A 25,693-nucleotide genomic window follows, 5' to 3' on the forward strand; every position below is an offset into this window, starting at 1 on the left:
TAAGGGTATATGGCACACCTTCTGGGTGCAGGACACAACTACAAGGACTCTACCTAACAAATGCAAATATTGTGATCTAGTTGTTTGTACTCTCACATTAAGCTAAAATTAAAAAGTAAATGAAAAACAAACATAAAGAACAAATGAATAAATAAATTAACGAAACACATGTAAGTTGGGTGCAGTGGCTAACGCCTATAACCTCAACACTTTGGGAGGCCAAGGTAAGAAGATCGCTTGAGGCCAGGAGTTTGACACCAGCCTGGGCAACACAGTGAAATCTTGTCTTTACAAAAAGATAAAAGTAAGAAAATTAGTTGGGCCTGGTGGCACATGCCTGTAGTCTTAGCTACTTGGGAAGCTAAGGCAGGAAGATCCCTTGAGCCCAGAAGATGGATGTTACACAGCAAGCTATGATGACATGACTATACTCCAATCTGTGCAGAAGAATGAGTCCATATCTCAAAAAAAGAAAAAAAAAAACAAAAACAAAAACACATGCCCCATAATCATTTGGTAAGTTCTGTGAATAACTTTTACCTTTCGCCCTCACACAACTAAAAATAGACATAATCAACTTTAAAATTTAAAAAATAAATTGTTTACTGATACTATTTATTTTTTCATATTTCTTGTGATCTACTTAAAAGTTAAACTATATTGTTAATTACACGAATATTCAATTTACAGATGAAGAAACTGAAACAGAGAAGGATTAAGTAACTCATCTTCGGAGACATCAGCAATTAGTGTCTGTTCTATTGATGAGATAATTTATATGTGAAAATCAGGAAATTTGTAAATGTTCATTTAAAGTTAAAAACTTTGAATTCTTTCTAAGTGCCGTTCTGCAGTAAGACAGTGAAAAAAACTAGGTTAGATAATTCTGCTCATTAAATTAGTAGTAACTTTTTGCACTTATCTAAAAGCACATTTTAAGTAATCTTACCTGTGAGAAACTAGAACATTCTTCAGACACTGCATTTTGAAGTTTTCCAATGAGCATCTGTAAAGGCTTTGCTTTACCACCTACTATAAAAGATAATGCATTAAGATGTTCAATTTAAATATTTAAGTACTATTACCATATTTACCCTACATATCAACTAAAAGCTTTCCTGCAATAAGGTTAGTTTTAAATTCTTTATTTCTTTCAAAGTTATTTTCCATTGCTCAATGTTAACTACCTCAGAATACATGCAAGATTTTTCAAATTCTTTTCCACAAGATGGCATAAGGCAGTGACTTTCAAGCTTTTCTTATACTATAACCCAACAAAAGAAATACATATCATAAACTATTATATACACCCATGTAAAACTGAAATTAAAATTTCACAAATCAATATTTACCTTTCTTTTTTTTTTTGTAGAGACAGTCTCACCTTATCACCCTCGGTAGAGTGCCGTGGCATCACACAGCTCACAGCAACCTCCAAATCCTTGTGCTTAGGCGATTTTCTTGACTCAGCCTCCCAAGTAGCTGGGACTACAGGCGCCTGCCACAACACCCGGCTATTTTTTTGTTGCAGTTTGGCCAGGGCTGGGTTTGAACCTGCCACCCTTGGCATATGGGGCCAGCGCCCTACCCGCTGAGCCACAGGCGTCGCCCTCAATATTTACCTTTCTTACATGCTATGTAATGCAGTGTTTTCTGTTCTACTTTCCTTTTAATTTTTCATTTTCTTTCTTATTTTTTTGACACAGTGTCTTGACCTTCCTTCTCATGCCTGGACTAGAGTACTGTCCAGGTACTACAGTGCACCCACAGCTCACTGGACCCTCTACTCCTACACTCAAGCAATCCTCCTGCCTCACCCTGCCAAGGAGGCAGGACTACAGACGCATGCTGCCATGCCTGGCTAATTTATCTGTTCTTTGTAGAGATAGGAACTCACTTGTGCTCAGGCTGGTGTCAAACTCCTGAGCTCAGCAACCTAGTATAGCAGCCTCCCATACAGCTTGGGTTATAGGCATGAGCCATAATCTCATAGCCCTCGACTCTTCTATTTATATTTTTTAAAGAAGATGCTAGTCATTATTCACTAAACTGACTTTATCACTCATCAATAGATCCATTAATTGACTCATAGTTTGAAAAACACTGGAAAGGCTATTTGAAGAGGATATCAATTAAAAAATACATGTTTAAAATATTCATAAATTCAAACCCTAAAACTCCTGATGTGAAGAAGTATGGTATTCTTGTTCCAGCCTCTCTTAATTTTTTACTCCACTCAATAGAGAAATTTCACTGGAAAAACTTAAAAACCACCTCATTCCCAAAGGCAAAAGGAGAGGCCTTGAGCTACCTAGAACACAAGAAGCCTTGTTTTTTAACTGTGTGATGAAATAATTATTAAAGACAAAAGTTAATTACAACCAGTTCATGAACAGGCTCCTCTTCTTCAACTGCAGGTCCTCTAAATATTGCTGCTTCCCATGCTGCATCTTTAGTCTTCTGGTTCTCTCTCATCTCAGGTAACCTCCATGTTGATTCTAAATCTTTATCTTGAACCCACTGCTCTCTCCTCAGTTTCACATTTCTATTTTCAACTGCATAGTGGACATTTCCTTTTCAATGTCAATAGTTATTCTTATTCAATATTGTCCAAATTGAATTTATTTTCTTTCCCATAAATCTGCTCCTTGTCCTGTTTGTGACTGGAACTATCCTCAATTTAGTTACCCAAGTTAGAAACTTGGAGATCATTCTTAATTCCCCCCATTTTTACTGCTTATATTAGCTGCAGACTAGAGCCTACTTCTTCACTTAACTTTCCTTTCCATCCTCATTGACTCTTAGTTCAATATCTCATTTATTGGCATTACTCCCAAAGTTGCAGAACTGTTTTCCCATCACTAATCTCGCTTCTTCCAACTCATGCCAATGGTGCCATCTTAAAGTAAAAATCTTACTGTGTTACTCTTGCTATTTAAACTCGTGTAGTACTTAAACATGCTTCATTCAGAGTACATAGGACTTTTTCTGTTTAAACTCTTACCAATCTCTCCAGCTTCCTATATACTTTGTATTCTCAATTCTCAAAAACAAATGTACTGAACTGAACCTTCCTTAAAATTGCAGCTACACGTGCCCACCACCACCTCGCCCTACTGAACCTGTCAGAAAGCACTACACTTTTCTCCTTTCTTCTCCCTTTCTTTTTATTTATTCTTCTATTACAGAAATAGGCAGTTTATTTTATACCGGGTGGCCGTAACATTTATGTGCACACAAACTTTATGGTCACCCTGTATATGCTTTTCTGATGAATTGTGACTTCGTATGAGAAAACGAGTCAATGATTTTAGCTTTCTCAAGTATTTAAATGAACATCTAGGAATTAATTGTATAAGCAAATGGATCCAGGCCTGGATATACAAATCATTTTTCTCTATGGGCTCTAATTGATACTTATTGGCTTCACGGTACTTAAAAGTCAGAAACCATTTACCTGTTTCTTGTGTTTTTATATCCTGTAGCTCTAACTGGTGTATTTTCTGAAGTTCCTTGATCTTTTCGTCTTGAGCAGAAATAAGCTCCTCTTTCAGACTGCTAAGAGCTTTATCTTTTTCATTTTCCATATATTCACGAACCTGATCCACATGAGTTGAATAAACCAGAGAGAGGCATATGCGCTGCGCTTCCATTTGTAGCCTTAAATCATTCTTAAAAGTAAATATAAACAGAAGAAAAATTTTAAATTATAAATCAAATAATTAACTTCTATAGGGAGAATATACACAAAGTTATAGTTTAAAAAAGTTATAAAATTATACTTATATAAAGTGAAAGTTATAGTTTTAAAAAAAGAGATCTGAAGTCTAATGTTTTCTCCTCATTCTGTTGCATTGATACATTTGTCTTTTACAACGACAGTGGCACAACATTTTCATTACTTCAAGTTCATAGTAAATTCTTATATTTGGTATAGATAGTAGGACTTATTTTTGATTTTTGTTTTAAAATATTTTAAATGTAGAGAAATACAAAGAGTAATGTTATGAACACTTACATACTTATAACCCAAATTAAAAAATACTAACATTTTGCCTTATTTTTCATTATTCCCCTCCTCCCTGCACATCTCTTTTTTGGTTTAGGAAGGAAACATTATAGATAAAACATAATCTACAAAGTTCTCATTTTCTCCTTCCCCACAGGCAACCAGAATCAAAAATGTGATACAGGTGGTGCCTGTAGTTGAAGGAGTAGGCGCCAGCCCTGTATACGGGAGGTGGCGGGTTCAAATCCGGCCCCAGCCAAAAACTGCAAAAAAAAAAAAAAAAAAGTGATACAAGTCCAGTTTGTTTCTCATACTATTACCTCTCAATGTATATATAAACAATGCATTATATTTTGTATTTTTAAGGATTTACATAAATGGTATAAAATGTTACACAGTAAACACGAACTGCTTTTCTCATTCAATATGCCTCAGATTCATCCAAAAATATAAGTGAATTTATTTTAACTGTGGTATAGCATATATACCACAATTTGTCCATTTTCTTTTTGGAGAGATTACTAAATTATTTCTAAATTTTGGATATTTCAAAAAATGCTACACTAAAAAACAAAACAAACAAAATATACACATAGGGTGGCCATAAAGTTCGTGTGCAATTTTAAATATGTGTGTGTGTATATATACACATCTGTCCTCTTAAGACAAATGTGCTTATACTTCTCTAGTATAGTGGTTCTCAACTTTAAAGTTCTCAAACTTTAGCATGGATCAGAATTACCTAGAGTGCTTATTAAAGCAGGTTGCCAGCCCCCCTCCTCCAGAGTTTCTGATATAGGAGGTCTAGGGCCTGAGAATTTGAATTCTACTTGTTTCCAAGGGATTCTGATACTGTTGGTCAGGGGACACATTTTGAGAACCACCTAGAAATATAATTGCTAGGTCATAATGCAGATTTTAAAATTTATTAGATTTTTCCCAAATTATTTTTTACAGAATAGCCCTTACTTACACTGCTCTCAGCAATATTACGGTATATTGCTGAAGCCCCATATCTGAAGCCCCACATCTTCACCACACATTTTGTTGTCATCATGCACATTTTAAAACGTACAAGATTTTCCCAAATTATTTTTTACAAAACAGCTCTTACTTACACTGCTCTCAGCAATGTAAGGGCACTCACAGCCCCACATTTTCACCACACATTTTGTTATCAGACTTATTTCACCAACCTGATGGCGAAGTGCTACTTTACTATTATATCAATTCGTATGGTTCACAGTATCTTTTCATGGTTATTTTGATTTTCTATTCTGAGATACATAACTATTCATATCCTGTATCCATTTTTACATCTTCTTGATATTTTTAATATATGTGGCAAATATCTGGTCCTTCTCATTAAACTTGTATTATGGTATTACTTATAAAATATAATCAAATTTATTAATCTTTTCCTGTGCTTTTTAAAGATTCTTCATTGAAAGTGCTTCCCTTTGTCAAGATCCCATTTCTTTTTGTGTGTATGTCTTTAACCAACTTGCAGTTATTTTTTTTCTAAAGGTAGGCTCTAATTCCTTAACTCCCCATCCCATCCCCAGTATCAAAAGCCAGGTATCCTGAAAGCAATAATTGAATACTATAAATTTTTCCTCCTAATATGGCTTGTTCTTTCATTTTATTCAAGTCTCTGTTCAGATATCACTTCGCCAGAGTAGTCTTCCCTGACCTACCCTACACATATTAAAAAGCACCCATACTCACCTCTGGTGGATCTCTGGCCTCAGAACCATATTTTAATTTTCTTCACATTACTTACTACCACCTGATACAACATACATTTATTCATCTTTTTTAAAATTTAATGTCCGTCTAACCCCTCTAAAATATAAGATTTATTCTTTATTGCCTATTTTTGTTTACTAATATATCACCATTGCCTAGAAAAGTGCCTGGAATGCAGATATATGTAGGGCCTCCTTACTCTAAAATTTCACATGGATTTGGATGTTTCTTGGCTATCTATCACATTCCACTGATCTTTCTAGCCCACATCGAACCATACTGTCTACCATGATTTTGTAGTAGTAAGCCTTAATATCAGATATAATACATTTTTTCTAAACCTATCTTGGCTATTCCTAGATAGTTCATTTTCTACACCAATTTTATAATTGGTTTGTTTTTTTTCTTTTTTTTTTTGCAATTTTTGGCTGGGGGGGTGGGGGCTTGAACCTGCCACCCCTGGTATATGGGGCCGGTGCCCTACTCCTTCAGCCACAGGCACCATCCCACAATCAGGTTTTTAAGATGTGAAAAATAATGGAATTTTGATTGGAACTACATTGAATTGTACAGATTAATTTGGGGAGAACTGACTTTTTTTAACTTTGTATTTTTTTTACTATAAACATGGTGTATATTATCATATAATCAGATCTTAATCTGCTTTAGTGATTTGTAATTTTCTGAACTTAAGTGTGTGGGGTTTGAAGTTTTGTCTCTTTTGTTCATAGCCTTACTTCCCTTTCTTATTCTTATCATATTGTATTGGCTAGAAACTATAAAATAATGTTGACAAAGTAAAGTTAGTGGTGGGAATTCAAGTCCTCTACTTGCTTTTAATGAGAATGCTTCTAAGTTACACCATTAGAAATGTTATCTGCTGAGTTTTGTTTTTTTTTTTTTCGCAGTTTTTGGCCGGGGCTGGGTTTGAACCGGCCATCTCTGGTATATGGGGCTGGTGCCCTACTTCTTTGAGCCACAGGCACCGCCCATTTGCTGAGTATTCTTAATGAAAAACATTATCATAGTTAAGAAGTTTCCCTTCTATTCTTGGTTTCCTCACTTTTTAGAAAAAAATTATAAGTTGTTATGTTTTTATGGATCTTTCCAGCATGTATTAAAACGATTATATGGGGTTTTTCCTCATATGTATGAATGCTGAAATTACATTAATAGATTTTTCAGATGTTGACTTTTTCTTCCATTCTTGGAATAGTTTGTTAGTATTTTCTTTTTTTTAGGATTTTTATAATCATACTCATAAGTGAGATTAAGTATATAATTTTATTTTCTTGTACTGTTCTTATCAGGTCTTTTTATCAACATTATACCAGCCTCAGAAAATAAATAGGCTGGCTGCTTTTTCTTCCTCCTATCTTTCCTTTCTTCTTGCCTTTGCTCTCCCTCTTTAATATTACTTTATTAGGCAATTACAAACTTTGAGAGGTGATAAGACTCACTTGTAAAACGGTCTCAGTTCATTTTTAGTTGGAGGAAAGGGGAGGGAGAAAACTATTTCAAATTCTTTAATGATTGTTAGTTTACTTTAATGCAATTAGAATTGCATTTCTATTTGAATTAATTTTGATAATTTATATTCTCTCAGAAAACCACTTAGTTTTGGCTTTTTAAAAAATGTAAATGATGGCTGACATTTTTAGGACTAATCACCACATATTAGAAATTTAAGACGGGGAGGAGAGCAAGATGGCTGCCGAGTAACAGCTTCCTTGCATCTGGGCACCATGAGTACGGGGAGATAGGACTCCAGGCATCTCTGGCTGTAGGGATCTGCCTATCATCACCCCTGTGAGGATACAGGGAGTCAGTGAGAGACTTCTGGACCCCAAGAGGAGGACTAAAACAGTGGAAAACTGGCAAGTGGTCGCGTGTGTTCAATCGGTCTAAACCTGCCCGCAACGGTAAGTTCAGTAGCAGCGAGACTGCAAACCAGAAAGGCCTTACCTGTGAACTGTTTTGGTGTCTTTGGACTTGGCACTCAGTTGAACTGCCTTGGGGAGAACCTGAGTGGGAGTGTGGAGAAATTTGGCCGTTGTCTAGGGCCCCAGTCTGAGCCACTGAGCCAGACGGAGCTAATAGTGTTTGGCTGTGGGCCACAGGGAGCCATTGTGAGTGATTTGCCCCGGCAAGCTCCGCCCTCAGGGTCACAGAGCTAGAATCGGGTGGGAGCTGGTAAACTAGTGACCTAGTAGCCGAAGGGTGGGGTCTGAGCTGCCTTAGAGCCCTAACCCTCAGGGGCAGAGTGAGACCGGTTTTGGCACACTGGGTAAGTGGATAGCCACTTCAGCAGTGATTCCAGCGACAAGCACTTTCCTGGGAAAGCTTCTGCTAAGCTTCTGCTTACAAGTTCAAAGTGCCTTTTAAGTGCGCTGAAGAGAGATTTAGGGTGTCTGCCTGCTGGGGTTTGAGAAATCAGCAGCCTCCAGTCATATCAGAACTGTGATTAACATCTCATACCCCAGAAGACCACATGTTGCCCAGAAAATATTCAACAACATATATATACTGCTTTGTTTTTGGCTGTGTTTTTTTGTTTGGTTGTTTTTTGTTTATTTTGATGTTGTTGATGTTGTTTTATTTTTTAATTTCAACCTTTTCCATACATATCTTTTTTCTTCCTCAATTTTTCTAGTTTAATTATAATCTCCCATTGCTGCGTTTTTCAATAACTAGAACTTCATTTTGCTATTATTGGTTTTTCACCCAATTTTATCCCGTAAAGTTTTCTGCGTGCTTGTTTTGGTTTGATTTATAGCATTTTTGTCTTTCCTCTCTACTTGGTGGAGGTGGGGTACTGTGTCTGATCAGATTAGCAAAGAGCTGCTGACCTCAAGGGAACCACCCAACTGGGCACTCCCACAAGGTGGGTGTTTTTTAAGGTTGTGTCAAAGTACCCTACTGTACACCTATATTGCTCTGTCTCCCTCTTTCTGTGCTTCTCTTCTTTTTGTCAATATTCCTTTTACCCACCCACTCTCCTTTCTCCATTTTTTTTTTCTATTCACTCGGTCCTCCTTTCTTTCATCCCTTTCTTGCTCTTCAAACTTCTCACTTCTGGTCCTGTAACAAAAAGAGTCATCAAACCCTTAGTCCGCAGGCACGAGAACTTAAAGAGCAAGAGGAAGTGATAGGAAAATTAGGGCAAGGAAACAGATAAAAGAAATCATTCATGAAGAAGAATCAGCAGAAAACTCCAGGCAACATGAAGAACCAGTCCAGAACGACCCCGCCAAGGGACCATGAGGTAGCTACTGCAGAGGATTCCACCTATAAAGAAATGTTAGGAATGACAGAAAGGGAATTTAGAATACACACGATGAAAACAATGAAAGTAATGATGGAAACAATGAAGGAAACGGCTAATAAAGTGGAAAATAACCAAAAGGAAATCGAAAAACAGAATCAAATAAGAGATGAACGATATGAAGAATATAGAAAGGATATAGCAGAGCTGAAGGAACTGAAACAGTCAATTAGGGAACTTAAACATGCAATGGAAAGTATCAGCAACAGGTTAGACCACGCAGAAGAAAGAATTTCAGAGGTAGAAGACAAAGTTCTTGAGATAACTCAGATAGTAAAAGAGGCAGAAAAGAAGAGAGAGAAAGCAGAACGTTCACTGTTAGAATTATGGGACTTTATGAAGCGTTCCAACATACGAGTTATAGGAATTCCAGAAGGGGAAGAAGAATGCCCCAGAGGAGGAAGCCATACTAGAGAATATTATAAAAGAAAATTTCCCAAATATCACCAAAGATTCTGACACACTGCTTTCAGAGGGCTATCGGACCCCAGGTCGCCTCAACTCTAACTGAGCTTCTCCAAGACACATTGTGATGAACCTGTCCAAAGTCAAGACAAAAGAAAAGATTCTACAAACTGCCAGGAGTAAGCGCCAGTTGACCTACAGGGACAAATCCATCAGAGTGACCGCAGACTTCTCTAATGAAACTTTCCATGCAAGAAGACAATGGTCATCTACCTTTAATCTACTTAAACAGAACAATTTCCAGCCCAGAATTCTGTACCCTGCTAAGCTGAGCTTAAAAATTGATGGAGAAATCAAATCATTTATGGATATACAAACATTGAGGAAATTCACCACAACAAGACCAGCTCTACAGGAAATACTTCAACAAGTTCTACACACTGACCACCACAATCGATCAGCAGCAAAGTAAGAACTCAGAAATTAATGGACAGAACCTAACCTCCACACTGATGCAAAAGATAAAACTAAGCAATGGACTCTCACAAAATAAGACGAATACAATACTACCACACTTATCAATTATCTCAATAAATGTTAATGGCTTGAATTCACCAATGAAGAGACATAGATTGGCTGACTGGATTAAAAAACACAAGCCATACATTTGCTGTCTGCAAGAAACACACCTGGCTTCAAAAGACAAATTAAAGCTCCAAGTCAAGGGTTGGAAGACAATTTTTCAGGCAAATGGAATTCAGAAGAAAAGAAGAGTTGCAATCTTATTTTCAGATACATGTGGATTTAAAGCAACTAAAGTCAAAAAAGATAAAGACGGTCACTTTATATTGGTCAAGGGAAAAATACAACAAGAAGATGTATCAATTCTAAATATTTATGCACCCAATTTAAATGCTCCCAGATTCTTGAAACAGACCTTACTCAGTCTGAGCAATATGATATCTGATAATACCATAATAACAGGGGACTTTAACACTCCTCTTACAGAGCTGGACAGATCCTCTAACCAGAAATTAAACAAAGATATAAGAGATTTAAACGAGACCCTAGAACAACTGTACTTGATAGACGCATATAGAACACTCCATCCCAAAGATAAAGAATATACATTCTTCTCATCACCCCATGGAACATTCTCCAAAATTGACCATTTCCTGGGACACAAAACAAATATCAACAGAATCAAAAGAATTGAAATTTTACCTTGTATCTTTTCAGACCATAAGGCACTAAAGGTGGAACTCAACTCTAACAAAAACGCTCCACTCCACACAAAGGCATGGAAATTAAACAATCTTCTGTTCAATAACAGATGGGTGCAGGAAGAAATAAAACAGGAAATCATTAACTTCCTTGAGCATAACAACAATGAAGACACAAGCTACCAAAACCTGTAGGATACTGCAAAAGCAGTTTTGAGAGGAAAATTCATTGCTTTAGATGCCTACATTCAAAAAAACAGAAAGAGAGCACATCAACAATCTCACAAGCCATTTTATGGATTTGGAAAAAGAAGAACAATCTAAGCCTAAACTCAATAGAAGAAAAGACATAGCCAAAATCAAATCAGAGATCAATGAAATTGAAAACAAAAGAATCATTCAGAAAATTAATGAAACAAGCAGTTGGTTTTTTTAAAAAATAAATAAAATAGATAAACCATTGGCCAGACTAATGAGAAATAGAAAAGTAAAAATCTCTAGTAACCTCAATCAGAAATGATAAAGGGGAAATAACAACTGATGCCACAGAGATACAGGAGATCATCTCTGAATACTACCAGAAACTCTATGCCCAGAAATTTGACAATGTGAAGAAAATGGATCAATATTTGGAATCACACCCTCTCCCTAGACTTAGCCAGGAAGAAATAGAGCTTCTGAACAGACCAATTTCAAGCACTGAGATCAAAGAAACAATAAAAAATCTTCCAACCAAAAAATGCCCTGGTCCAGATGGCTTCACTCCAGAATTCTATCAAACCTTCAAGGAAGAGCTTATTCCTGTACTGCAGAAATTATTCCAAAAAATTGAGGAAGAAGGAATCTTCCCCAACACATTCTATGAAGCAAACATCAACCTGATACCAAAACCAGGAAAAGACCCAAACAAAAAGGAGAATTTCAGACCAATCTCACTCATGAATATAGATGCAAAAATTCTCAACAAAATCCTAGCCAACAGATTACAGCTTATCATCAAAAAAGTCATTCATCATGATCAAGTAGGCTTCATCCCAGGGATGCGAGGCTGGTTTAATATACGCAAGTCCATAAACGTTATCCACCATATTAACAGAGGCAAAAATAAAAATCACATGATCCTCTCAATAGATGCAGAAAAAGCATTTGATAAAATCCAGCATCCTTTTCTAATTAGAACACCGAAGAGTATAGGCATAGGTGGCACATTTCTAAAACTGACTGAAGCTATCTATGACAAACCCACAGCCAATATTTTACTGAATGGAGTAAAACTGAAAGCTTTTCCTCTTAGAACTGGAACCAGACAAGGTTGTCCTCTGTCACCTTTACTATTCAACATAGTGCTGGAAGTTCTAGCCAATACAATTAGGCAAGACAAGGAAATAAAGGGAATCCAAATGGGAGCAGAGGAGGTCAAACTCTCCCTCTTTGCTGACAACATGATCTTATATTCAGAGAACCCCAAAGACTCAACCACAAGACTCCTAGAAGTCATCAAAAAATACAGTAATGTTTCAGGATATAAAATCAATGTCCACAAGTCAGTAGCCTTTGTATACACCAATAACAGTCAAGATGAGAAGCTAATTAAGGACACAACTCCCTTCACCATAGTTTCAAAGAAAATGAAATACCAAGGAATATACCTAATGAAGGAGGTGAAGGACCTCTATGAAGAAAACTGAAATCCTCAGAAAGGAAATAGCAGAGGATATTAACAAATGGAAGAACATACCATGCTCATGAATGGGAAGAATCAACATTGTTAAAATGTCTATACTTCCCAAAGCAATCTACCTATTCAATCCCATTTCTATCAAAATACCAACACTGTACTTTCAAGATTTGGAGAAAATGATTCTGCATTTTGTATAGAACCGGAAAAAAACCCGTATAGCTAAGGCAGTCCTTAGTAATAAAAATAAAGCTGGGGGCATCAACATACCAGATTTTAGTCTGTACTACAAAGCCATAGTGCTCAAGATAGCATTGGTACTGGCACAAAAACAGAGACATAGACACTTGGAATTGAATTGAAAACCAAGAAATGAAAGTGACATCTTACAACCACCTAATCTTCGATAAACCAAACAAGAACATACCTTGGGGGAAAGACTCCCTATTCAATAAATGGTGTTGGGAGAACTGGATGTCTACATGTAAAAGACTGAAACTGGACCCACACCTTTCCCCACTCACAAAAATGGATTCAAGATGGATAAAGGACTTAAATTTAAGGCATGAAACAATAAAAATCCTCAAAGAAAGCATAGGAAAAACATTGGAAAATACTGGCCTGGGGAAAGACTTCCTGAAGAAGATTGCCATGGCAATTGCAACAACAACAAAAATAAACAAATGGGACTTCATTAAACTGAAAAGCTTCTCCTTTTTTTTTTCTTTTTTTAGAGACAGAGTCTCACTGTATGGCCCTTGGTAGAGTGCCGTGGCATCACACAGCTCACAGCAACCTCCAGCTCCTGGGCTTAAGCGATTGTCTTGCCTCAGCCTCCCAAGTAGCTGGGACTACAGGTGCCTGCCATAGCACCTGGCTATTTTTTGGTTGCAGTTTGGCCGGGGCCGGGTTTGAACCCGCCACCCTCGGTGGGGGCCGGCGCCCTACTCACTGAGCCACAGGCGCCGAAAATGCTTTTTTTTTTTTTTTGGTAGAGACAGAGTCTCACTTTATGGCCCTCGGTAGAGTGCCGTGGCATCACACAGCTCACAGCAACCTGGAACTCCTGGGCTTAAGCGATTCTCTTGCCTCAGCCTCCTGAGTAGCTGGGACTACAGGCGCCTGCCACAACGCCCGGCTATTTTTTGGTTGCAGTTTGGCTGGGGTCAGGTTTGAACCCACCACCCTTGGTATATGGGGCCGGCGCCTTACTAAACTGAAAAGCCAAGGAGACAATAACCAAAGCAAAGAGACAACCTACACAATGGGAAAGGATATTTGCATATTTTCAATCAGACAAAAGCTTGATAACTAGGATCTATAGTGAACTCAAATTAACCCACAAGAAAAAAGCCAACAATCCCATATGTCAATGGGCAAGAGACATGAATAGAACCTTCTCTAAAGATGACAGATGAATGGCTAACAAACACATGAAAAAAATGTTCATCATCTCTATATATTAGAGAAATGCAAATCAAAACAACCCTGAGATATCATCTAACCCCAGTGAGAATGGCCCACATCACAAAAGCTCAAAACTGCAGATGCTGGCGTGGATGTGGAGAGAAGGGAACACTTTTACACTGCTGGTGGGACTGCAAACTAGTACAACCTTTCTGGAACGAAGTATGGAGAAACCTCAAAGCACTCAAGCTAGAACTCCCATTTGATCCTGCAATCCCATTACTGGGCATCTACCCAGAAGGAAAAAAATCCTTTTATCATAAGGACACTTGTACTAGACTGTTTATTGCAGCTCAATTTACAATCACCAAAATGTGGAAACAGCCTAAATGCCCACCAACCCAGGAATGGATTAACAAGCTGTGGTATATGTATACCATGGAATACTATTCAGCTATTAAAAAAAATGGAGACTTTACATCCTTCGTATTAACATGGATGGAAGTGGAAGACATTATTCTTAGTAAAGCATCACAAGAATGGAGAAGCATGAATCCTATGTACTCAATTTTGATATGAGGACAATAACTGACAATTAAGGTTATGGAGGGGTGGAGGAAAAGCAGAAAGAGGGACGGAGGGAGGGGGGGTGAGGCCTTGGTGTATGTCACACTTTATGGGGGCAAGACATGATTGCAAGAGGGACTTTACCTAACAATTGCAATCAGTATAACCTGGCTTATTGTACCCTCAATGAATCCCCAAGAATAAAAAAAAAAAAAAAAAAAGAGAGATGGAAAAAAAAAAAGAAATTTAAGACAATCCCAAACATTTAACAAGGCATTCATGGTTAAACAATCTTAATTTCTTGACTCTACTTGGGCTATTAAATATGTAAAATATCTTTATATTTGACATAAGATCATAAATATGAATAAAAAGAGAACTTTCCAATGGCTTCCTACTGTACTTAGAATAAAATCAAAACTTCTTACAAAGTGTATTTTTTTTTTTTGTAGAGACAAAGTCTCACTTTATGGCCCTTGGTAGAGTGCCGTGGCCTCACACAGCTCACAGCAACCTCCAACTCCTGGCTTAAGCAATTCTCCCGCCTCAGCCTCCTGAGTAGCTGGGACCACCTCTCCAAGGTCTGGTCTCTTCTTTTTTCTTCAAGTTCTTCTTTTATTCTTCCCTTCTCTGACCTCAACTGCACAGCCCTTAGTTCTGTTCCTCAAACATACATATGTCTTTAAAATTGCTCTAATTCCCACGTAGCAGGCTCCACCCTATCCCTCAGATCTTGGTTCAAACATCAATTCCCTCAAAAAACCTTTCCTGACCACCGTATTTAATGTTGCTGCCACCATGTCCCCATTATTCTCTAGTACATTGTCCTGTTTTATTTCTTCATAGAATTTATCACTATTTCTCGTTACTCCTTTCATTATCTGCCTGCCTCACTAGAATATATGCTATTCAAAACCAGAAACCTTCTCTTTTGTCACTATACTCTTACACCTTGCAAGAGATTCAATAAATATTTGTTATATAAATATGGAGGAACACATAAACTCTGGTTAGCATCATTATACTGTAGATGCCCAGTAGAATTTTCTTGTTATTTCTAATATCAGTATGTGGCAAATATAAATTGTCAGGAGTGATCTGGTATTACTCATTATACACATGTAATTCTTTAACTGAATTTAAAGCTAATATTGTATTTTCCCCTTTGGGTATAACAAGACTTTGAAAAAAACTCTGGGACTTAAATCGTTTTATTTTCCCAACAAAAGATAATTTCATAACTGCCAAATCAAAAAAATGACTAAAAAGCTTAAGAGTTCATTTTAAGTTGTAGAAACTTAAAAATACCAGTATAAAATAAAAACAATCTGAGACCAATCTTTAAGATCACAACAAAATATTACAAAATAAAATTAGTAACTTTTCTAACGCTGAGATTCTCAACGTCATTTAAACTCTCATCTTTCCAATGAAAATGTGAAAACATTCTCATGTTTTATTTGCTGAGAATATACACACTCTTACAAGGATGTGAATTTATAGTTTATCAAAGTGAAGATTCTTAGTATGAAGCCTATATTTTCATTGTGCTTTACTATATATAAAGAAGTAAACATACCTGTTCTGATTTAAGTACACTGAGTTCCCTCTGAAGTTTATCATTTTCACTTGGTTCACTTGCCCACAGTGATGATTCATCTGTTACTGATGGCAAATCACCCAAAAACAACTGTTCTTGCTTTTCTTTTCTAACAGTCATATTTTCAAAAGGAAGTTTATCTCCAGACATTATTTCTGATTCTTCACCAAAACCTTTATGTATTTTAGAAGCTGATCCTCCAGAGTCACTGCTTGCGGCAGTTGCTACTCCATTTATTAAAGAGCTTAGCTGAACGTCATGTACATTTACATTTTCTGCCCTATTATTATGGTTGATTATGATTTCTAGCTCTCTACATCTTAACAAGACTTGCTCTTTCTCTTGCTTTAAAGATTTAACTTCTTCACTTAGAAGACTAATCTCACCATGTTTTTGTTCCAATTGTTCAGAAAGATCAGACAGTCTCTTTGAGAGCTCTAATTTCTCTCTCTTGGTCACCTCAAGTTTTTCCATGAGTTCTGTTGTGTCTTTCTCAACAACCTCTCCGGTTTCCCATGGTTCTGCTGTAAAAGCCTTGTCATCAAAAACAAAACGTCTCATTTTCACTGCAGTTGGATCTGTTTTTTGCAAATGAAGCTCTTCATTAAGTGCTTTAAGCTTATTTTTATACTCTAATTCTTGTTTATTTTTACTGTCTTCTAAGTCATCTTTTACTTTGAGAAGGCAAGTATACTCCTCCTGTAACTCCTGATAGTTAACTTCAAAGTTTTTTTCAGCAAATGAAAAGGTGTTCCTTTGCTTTTCTATCTCTTCTTTTAGCTGAATACACTGTTGTTTCAGGTGCTCATTTTCCTCTGTAAGTATTTTAATTTCTTTTTGCCAGCTACAGTCTGTGGGCATAGATTTACTAGAGTCTATGAAAATCAATCTTTCCTCTTGGTTAACAGGAGTATGTATTTTCAACATATCTTCAAGGGCTTTCTTTTCATCTTTAAGAATGCTATTTTCTGTTTCAAGTTGTGCAAATTTTTCTTGAAGGTCATTTTCTTTCTCCTTTATTTGTTTCTCCAACAATTCTGTTTTAAGTTGTAATTCTTGAACTTCTTGTTCAAGTGTACCCTTTTCCTTTTCTTCTTGTCTGAGGATTTCGATTTCTTTTTGAAGTTCGTTGATTTGAAGAGTCATTTCTTCTGACTTTGAATTCACAAGAGACTGCTGTAAATCTTTAAGCTTTGAGATTTCCAAAATTAATTGATTCTGCTTAGTTATCAAATTATCTTTTTCAAACTGCATGGTTTCTATCTTTTGACTCATTTCATTCTGTAAGCCGTCTATCTGCTGTTTATAGTGAATGCCTAAGTTATCCTTAAGTTTTTCAATATTTACTTGATGTTCAATTTCTAAATCTTCCTTCAATTTGGAAAGTTCTTCTTCATGACTAAATAGAAGCTGTGTTCTCAGACGCTCTAATTCAGCTTCTTGTGATTCAGCCATTCTGTCTAATACTGCATTCTTTTCTTTTTCTAACATTTCAAGTTTTATCTTGTAATTTGTGACCTCTGCTTCATGTTTTAATTCTAGTTCCTTCCTGGCCTCAGATGCAGAAAGAATTTCGGCTTTCAAATCTTCCACTGTACTAAGGGACTTACGTGCTTCATTCAGTTTACTTTCTTGTTCAGCTATTGTCTGTCTAGCTCTCTGAATTTGGTCCCTTGAAAAACTCAGTTCTTCAAAAAGGTCCTCAAGCTGTCTCTGTAACTCAGACTTTTCTCTCAAAATTACTCCAAGTTCTTCCTTAAGTTTTTCCTTTTTAGAGTTCGTGTCTTGCAATTTTATATTCAGTTCATTTATTGCCACATTCATTAACTTTATCTGATCTTCATTAACTGTAATATTTGGATATGACCGTAAAGCATTCTCCATTTCACCCTTATGTTGTATTTTCAGCTCCTCTATTTGTGACCTATGTTGTTTTATTAATTCTTGTTTCATTTGCACTATCTGCTGCCCATACATCTCATCTAGCTCTGCCCGGAGTTGTTCTAACTTTCTTTGTGTTTCCTGTTCCATCCTTTGTACTGTATCAGTTTCAAATTGGCTATCTTTATGATTTCTCTTCTGAAGTTCTTCAACTGTCCCCATTAACTGTTTTATTTCCTCTGAACACTGTCTTTCTTTTTGCTTACAAATGGTCAGCTCTAATTTCATATTTTTTATCTCTTGGTTCTTTTGTACAACTTGCTCTTGTAATTCTCCTAGTAATTTATCAGCAGCTGTTACTTTATCCTTTAGCTCAAGAGTTTTTTTTTCTTCTTCTGTTATTTTTGTATTTAATTCTTCAATGATTGCCTCCTTTTCCTGTATTTCTTTTTTATTTGAGTTTTCTACTTTTTTATCTTGTTCCTTTAGGGGAAAAAAAGAAAATATAAGAAGGGCATTTTTTTTTTAACATTTTTTTTTTTTTTTTATAGACAGTCTCACTTTATCACCCTTGGTAGAGTGCCATGACATCACAGCTCACAGAAACCTCCAACTCCTGGGTTTAGGTGATTCTCTTGCCTCAGCCTCCCCAGTAGATGGGACTACAGATGTCTGCCACAACGCCCGGCTATTTTTTTTTTGTTGCAGTTTGGCCGGGGTTGAGTTTGAACCCCACCACTATCGGTATATGGGGCTGGCGCCCTGCTCACTGAGCCACAGGCACCGCCCAAGAAGGGCATTTTTAAGCTCCTGGCAACTTCTACCACTTAATTTTATTACTAAAAAAATGATAGAAGTCTCCATTTTCCATAATTCTATAAAAACTGTCAGGCCTATCCCTCACTTTTTCCCATGGTAACAATGAGACCTAGAACTTGTGTACTCAACACCACTTGTGAGCAAACACTATAGCAGTTTCAGTCTTCTGGGAAGAATTTTCTCTTACATGACTGATTAAAATTTTTATTTAAAAATTCAGTCTGACTTACATGTTTCTAAACTATTACATTCTCATTTTTCTTACTAACTGACCAACATTCTAAGTATTTAGTATTTTCCTCTTTTTTTTTTTTTTGAGACAGAATCCGACTCTGTCACCCTGGCTAGAGCATAGTATGTGGGCATCATCATAGTTCACTGCAACCTCAAAATCCTGGGCTCAAGTGAGTGAGATCCTCTCACTTCAGCCTCCAAAGTAGCTGAGACTACAACTGTACAGCACCACACCCAACTAACGTTTTGAGTTTTAGTAAAGACGGGGTCTCACTCTTGCTCAGGCTGGTCCCAAATTCTTGACCACGAGTTTTCCTCCTGCCTCAGCCTTCCCTGAAAGCTAGGATTCCAGTGGGTGTCACCACACCTGGCTCAGTATTTTCTATAACTAGTAAAAGCACTATATACTACATCTAGACACTTTCAAAAAGATGTCTTAAAAATATACCAAGTTTCCTTCTATGTATTCTGGTGATGTGAACATGTTTCATGGTCAAGTACTATAAAAAGAGAAAAACAACAATAGCAAATACGGATTTCTATAGGTTTGCCTTAACTTCAGTTTTGGGCTCTTAAGTAAAAAAAAAAAGAAAATTTAGGGGTATGTAATATTTAAGTGATCAAATTTCAAATGACATCTAAGATAGCTATTCAAATTGTGGATATCAACTTGGTCCTAGACTTTTGGTTCAAATTTGAAAGCAAGGCAGATATTTTTCCATTAGTTTTTATTTGCACTCTATTTTGGAAATGAGATAAAGCTAAACCCAGACCCTGGCTAAGGCATATCTGTTTTCATAATTATTTCAATATAGTCAGGGCTCAAAGTTCCGGCTTAGTTACTTAGTTGCCTCTGTAACCAGTTAAGATCTATAGTCCCCAAAACAAATAAATACAATAATTTCACAGAATGGATCAGATATAACTAGATAAGTAAAATTACTTTAAGGAGAGAGAACTCCCACTCAAGAAGAACTTGAAAGCACCTTAAATGAATATTTATTGAAAGAAAAAATATAAAAGCCTAGAAAAGCAAAAGCCTCAGAGGAAAACATTGGTAGTGCCTACTCAAAAACAATCCGAGTAAAAGGATCAAGGTGTCATTAGCCTTTGAAAATTCTGGTATCTCTAAAAAACCATACCTGAAGTGGAAAGCAATGTCGGGGGATAATATCAAACATCAAGTCACAAACCAGTGGGGGGATGTCAGGGACACGCACAAAGCGTCTCTGACCCTCTTACCCCATTGGTATGCGACTGCTAAGAATTCCAATAGATATTGTGAGATGAACACATCAGGTTATCTCAGCCTAATGCCACTGGATATCTGATTCCTTTTACACCTTTTGATCTCACGCTCACTAAATATCTTTCTAATTATTACTTGACTTTTTAAATTCATTTGCCCATGGAAAGAAAATAAAATGCAGTAAGCTTAAAACATACAGGTCTTTGGAGCAATTATTTTTCATTGTAAATTAACATTTTTATTTAAGCTTAAAACATTAGCCTCTTGACCTGGAAAATCTGAGTTTACCTCTGAGTCAGTTTAAGTTGTAGGTGAAAGGAAAAATAAAATCAAACTTCTGAGCCTATAAATCAAAGGCCAGATTCTACACAATATAAATTAAACAAGGCAATGAACACTATCCTGTGCCACCTCTTGACTGAAGTTTTCCTGCCTTTGTTTTGGTGTTACATATCCCACCCAACGTCACCAGGTGTTATTACCCAGTATTGAGCCTTCTTCAATTTCCACACTACTCCATGGCATTACGAATCAGTCATTCTCTTTTAATCAGTGTTTTCATCTGTACAATAAATAATATTTCCTCTATCTCAAAGAATATACTTCAGGCTAAATATACCTTAAGAATATGCTGTACACTGAGGTATTTTGTTCTTATAATGCTTTATATAAATACACATTAGAAAGAAATCTGTAAGGATTTGGAAAGTATCAGAAAGTAAAATTATTTTAATTCTAGTTAATTCTAGTTAAATAAGTAACTAGTTTTGAAAATGTTCATATTGTCATAAAAATCTAACTTTTCTATTCCCTGATTTTCTACGGGGGGAGCTAACAGTATCACATAATTCAAAATCATCCAATACCAGATATAATTATAAACAAGTAACAATAATTCTCCATTCAATTGTTAAACAACATAAATTCATGGTTTATTTTTCTTAGTACATGTTTTTTTTTTTTTTTTTTTTTTTAGACACAGAGTCTCACTTTATGGCCCTCGGTAGAGTGCCGTGGCATCACACAGCTCACAGCAACCTCCAACTCCTGGGCTTAAGCGATTCTCTTGCCTCAGCCTCCCGAGTAGCTGGGACTACAGGCGCCTGCCACAACGACCAGCTATTTTTGGTTGCAGTTTGGCCGGGGCCGGGTTTGAACCTGCCACCCTCGGCATATGGGGCTGAGGCCTTACCCACTGAGCCACAGGTGCCGCCCCCGTAGTACATGTTTTTAAACCACTTACTATATGTTGTAAAAAAAGGCAGCCCTATGGGTGGGAATGCGAGCTCTCCATTTTCTGGAAACACACTAGAGAAAGTGGAGAGTAACATTCTTCCTGCCTGTGACCACTGCATTGTGGGAAGTCTGGAAGATTTGGACAATGAGAATGAGCTTTTCACTATCAACACAGTTGTCTCAGGGACCAAAATAGTTTCAGTCGTGAGCCTAATGCCTTAGTGTCTCAACTGCTTTGATAGAACTACTACTCAGGAAATATTTAAAGAAATGAGAAATTTAAAAATATATATAATGAAAAAGACTGATAAAAGTATTCCTGTTAACATTCAAATATATAAAGGTTAGCCTCCCACTAAAATGAATTACTTAAATTTTAAATAATCCCCAATTATACTGTCTACTGAATACAATACAATACAATTCAACTTCCAGGCTCTTCTTACCTATGCCTAGACTATCTTTCTATGCTTACCTTCCAGACAGACTCATTTTCGAAGACTACTGTTTTCTAGACAAATTATACTATTTTTTTGCTCTCTATCCATTTATTTTTTTTCTAGAGACAGAGTCTCACTTTATCGCCCTTGGTAGAGTGCTGTGGCATTACACAGCTCACAGCAACCTCCAGCTCTTGGGCTTAGGCGATTCTCCTGCCTCAGCCTACTGAGTAGCTGGGACTACAGGCACCCACCACAATATCCGGCTTTTTTTGTTGTTGTTGTTGCGGTTTGGCTGGGGCCGGGTTTGAACCCACCACCCTCAGTCTATGGGGCTGGTGCCCTACTCACGGAGCCACAGGTGCCGCCTCTATCCATTTTCAACATGTTTCAGCCTGGGTCTTCACGCCCACTCCTCACTTATGTATAAAATATCCTCTCCTTCTCTAGCAGTTGAAATCAATAATTTATTCACTTGTTTACCAAGTAATTGTTGAGTAGCTACTCTGTTCCTTCCATATGTTAATCCAATTGCTGGAGAAACAAAATACAATTAAAAAGGGACTATTCCTACTCTTACAGCCCTACCGCAAATATCACCCCCTCCCAAATGCCTACCCCGAATCTCTTCCTTCATGAAGCCAAAACTACTCAGAACCTTCAAAACACTTCTTACCTACACTTACACTTGTTTTGTGGTTTCTCATGTACATGCAAAAGCTCTCCTACTAATCCATGGGTTCCAGGGTAAAGCATCATTATATCTTTTCCAAGGGCCTGCTACTAAATAGATATTCTGCACACATTTACTAATAATTTTGAAATTAACTTAGTTGTAAAGCATGTCTTTTTCATAATTTCAATGTCTTCAATTTGTATATTTCCTATTATTCTAACAGCAGGCTGGAGTCAAGGCTGAAATCTGGCTCTATCAACTTATCACCTACAGATGTGGGCAATTTACTTCATCTTGCTTTGTCCTGCAAGGGTCCTTACTTGTAAAACAGGGATGATTATGGTACTTCTATTGTACAAAGTTGTGGTGATGATACAATGAATTAACATGTATAAGGTACTTTGAATATCACCCGTTATAGAGTAAGTACTCAATAAATACTAATACTTTTATTATTATCCAAACAATATTCTTGTCTTGGTGATTACTCAACTTCTGGCAGAAGAACCTTATAAGTTTATAAAATGTACTATATTACATGTACAAATTCATCCTCAGTTTTTACAGATTCCTTACTTGCGAATTCTTGCTAAAATTTATTTGTAACATCAAAATCAATACTGAAGCTTCTTTCAGTGTTATTTGTAGACAGTGACAGATTAACAAAAAATTTGAGTTGCTGGGCACACATTCCCAGTTGAGGTCAAACAAGACAACCACACTCTGCCACACTTTGCCTGTTTCAGCTCTCATATAGAAAAGGACCAGAGGACAGAGACGGTAGGAGGTAGTGAGGTGCAGTGCAAGAAGCTCCAGCTTTAGGGCAGTTGACAGGATTTGAATTCCAGCTGTGGCACCTGTTATTAGTAGAGTGGCCTCAGGCTAGTCACTACTGAATCTCAATCTCTCTTTTAAAGAATAAAGAAATTGTATCTACCAGGACGGACTGTTTGTAGGATTTAAGTTTAGAAGCATTTATTTGCTAAATAAGTGTTCCTAATAATTTTATAGAACATAATTAACATGAATAAAGAGAATGGACTGCATTTTTTTCTTAATAAACCCATAAAATTTCATTTTGTTGTGAAAATATTTTCAGAATTCACAATGATGGCTAAAATAAATGGAAATACTTTTAGATGACAAAAAAGGATAGAAACCCTGGTTATAAATTTAGATCCTCCTGTGAATTCAGTTTAACACAGGCTGATCACTTTTAAAGAACTCAATAATAAGTATTATCTTAAAAATGGCATTCCTGAGATTTGCACTTGCTTTTGAAATAAATTATTTTACATACTTAAAGAGTTTTTTTCAGAGTTTAATTATAAAATTTTGCGATTCTCGTGAATAACAAAAAGACAAACACTTGCATAAAAAACTTTAAAGTTAATTACAAAGCTGCTGTAAGTTGGACGACTTCCTTAAAATAAACATACCATTTCATATATTTTAATTTTCTCTTGCAAGAAACTAATTTGCATTTTGAAGTCTTCCTTCTTTTTTTGATAATCTTCTAATAGATGGTCTTGTTCTTCCAGCTGTTGCTGATGAGTGAGGATTTGCTGTTTGGCTTGTAGTAAATCTGCAGCTGTGTTACTATGAGTGCTGTTTCTCAGAGTTTCGCTAGCCTGTAACTTGCAAATAGAAAGAAACATCAATTAAATTCCAAAGTGACTGCCACAAGGGTGCTGTGGGAACTTTCCTGGCTTCATAGGTTTGTGATCCCAGCAAACACGCTGCTATTGCTGACTGCATAAGGATGGACACGTTACCAAGCTGAGGAAACAGTATTACCTTTCCTTTATGATAGAGCAGAGAAAGGACGTCACATGCGAGAAACATGACGGAGGAAAACATACAGAGAGAATTAAGAAAACATACAGAGAGAATTAAGAAACATACAGACAGAATTAAGGCCTAAAAATCAGTATTCTGGGTTCCTGACGACTGTCTAGTTTCTACTTCCAATCCCTTTTATATTACACTCCCTGGTTGTATTTTTGCCCTTGAGTTCTATAAGATAAGCTTGTATTACTCATTACACTAAATTTCTTCTTTTTACTTAAGCTATTTCTAATTGTTGTCTGTTACTTGCCATCAGAACCTTGATTAATGCAATTAGATTACTGGTGCTCTAATTATAGGTAAATGAAATATATTCAGTCTAGTGACCATTTTAGAAACAAACCATACCAGCATTAGCAAAAGTAGAATAATGTGACTGCAGTTCAATTTCTGCAAAAATTCCCTCAGTCAGCCTTATAAGGTTTTGTAGGATTTCAAAGTAAAGACCCAGAAGAAGTACAAAGAAAAAGGCAGACAACCACTCAAGAAGCATGAATTAAATTCTTGGTTAACATAACACAAAACATATATAATTAGTTTTTCCGACATGACATACCAAGCAAATGACTTTTTAACAAACTTAACATTTGTTCTTCAAAGTGAGATATCTTTTTAAAATTCATTACTAAAAGATTAATAAATTCTGTCCGTTAGTAATACTTACATGCTGAAACTGAATCTGTAATTTTTGACTCTGTTCAGTCAACTCTAAAAATTCTCTCATTGTCTCATCCTTCTCTCTTCTCGCTTGTTGTAAATTAGCAGTAAGCTGGGTTATGATGCCATCTCTTTGTTTAATAGCAGCTTCAAATTCCTGTAACTAAAGGAAACCAATGAAAATACTAAGTGCTAGACTTCAATTTTAAACAAAATTGATTATTATTATAGGTAACTGCTTTTCAAACATGTGAAATTCAAAATATATACTGGCAGAATTCTTACCCTTTGTAAGCAGTCTTTTCTATACTTGAAAGAATTGGTTTTTACTTCCAAATGAACTTTGAAAAAAATGTATCTAAACTGGGCGGTGCCTGTGGCTTAGTGAGTAGGGCACCGGCCCCATATGCGGAGGGTGGCGGGTTCAAACCCAGCCCCGGCCAAACTGCAACAAAAAAAATAGCTGGGCGTTGTGGCGGGCGCCTGTAGTCCCAGCTACTCAGGAGGCTGAGGCAGGAGAATCGCCTAAGCCCAGGAGTTGGAGGTTGCTGTGAGCTGTGTGACGCCACGGCACTCTACCGAGGGCAATAAAGTGAAACTCTGTCTCCACAAAAAAAAAAAGAAAATGTATCTAAACTGAGGGAAAAAAGAATACTTTGATCTGGCTCATCCATACACCCACTTCTGGAA

General features: G+C 36.6%; 1 protein-coding gene across 7 annotated transcripts in view; it reads right to left on the minus strand.

Annotated features, from left to right (window-relative positions):
- The window catches only part of AKAP9 (A-kinase anchoring protein 9), a 193,706-nt gene that overhangs the window by 109,672 nt on the left and 58,341 nt on the right, over nucleotides 1-25,693 (minus strand). For 4 of the 7 annotated variants that reach the window (XM_053608479.1, XM_053608478.1, XM_053608475.1 and 1 more), the window contains 5 exons: nucleotides 25,011-25,166; nucleotides 23,938-24,135; nucleotides 15,943-18,327; nucleotides 3,458-3,671; nucleotides 950-1,032 (listed from right to left, as the gene is read on the minus strand). In XM_053608479.1, the coding sequence (XP_053464454.1) occupies nucleotides 950-1,032; nucleotides 3,458-3,671; nucleotides 15,943-18,327; nucleotides 23,938-24,135; nucleotides 25,011-25,166 (3,036 nt within the window). The remainder of the gene's footprint in view (nucleotides 1-949; nucleotides 1,033-3,457; nucleotides 3,672-15,942; nucleotides 18,328-23,937; nucleotides 24,136-25,010; nucleotides 25,167-25,693) is intronic. The other 3 variants (XM_053608480.1, XM_053608477.1, XM_053608476.1) reach the window with 2 other exon arrangements.

Source organism: Nycticebus coucang, chromosome 11 (genome assembly GCF_027406575.1).
Source record: "Nycticebus coucang isolate mNycCou1 chromosome 11, mNycCou1.pri, whole genome shotgun sequence".
Classification (NCBI taxonomy): Eukaryota; Metazoa; Chordata; class Mammalia; order Primates; family Lorisidae; genus Nycticebus; species Nycticebus coucang.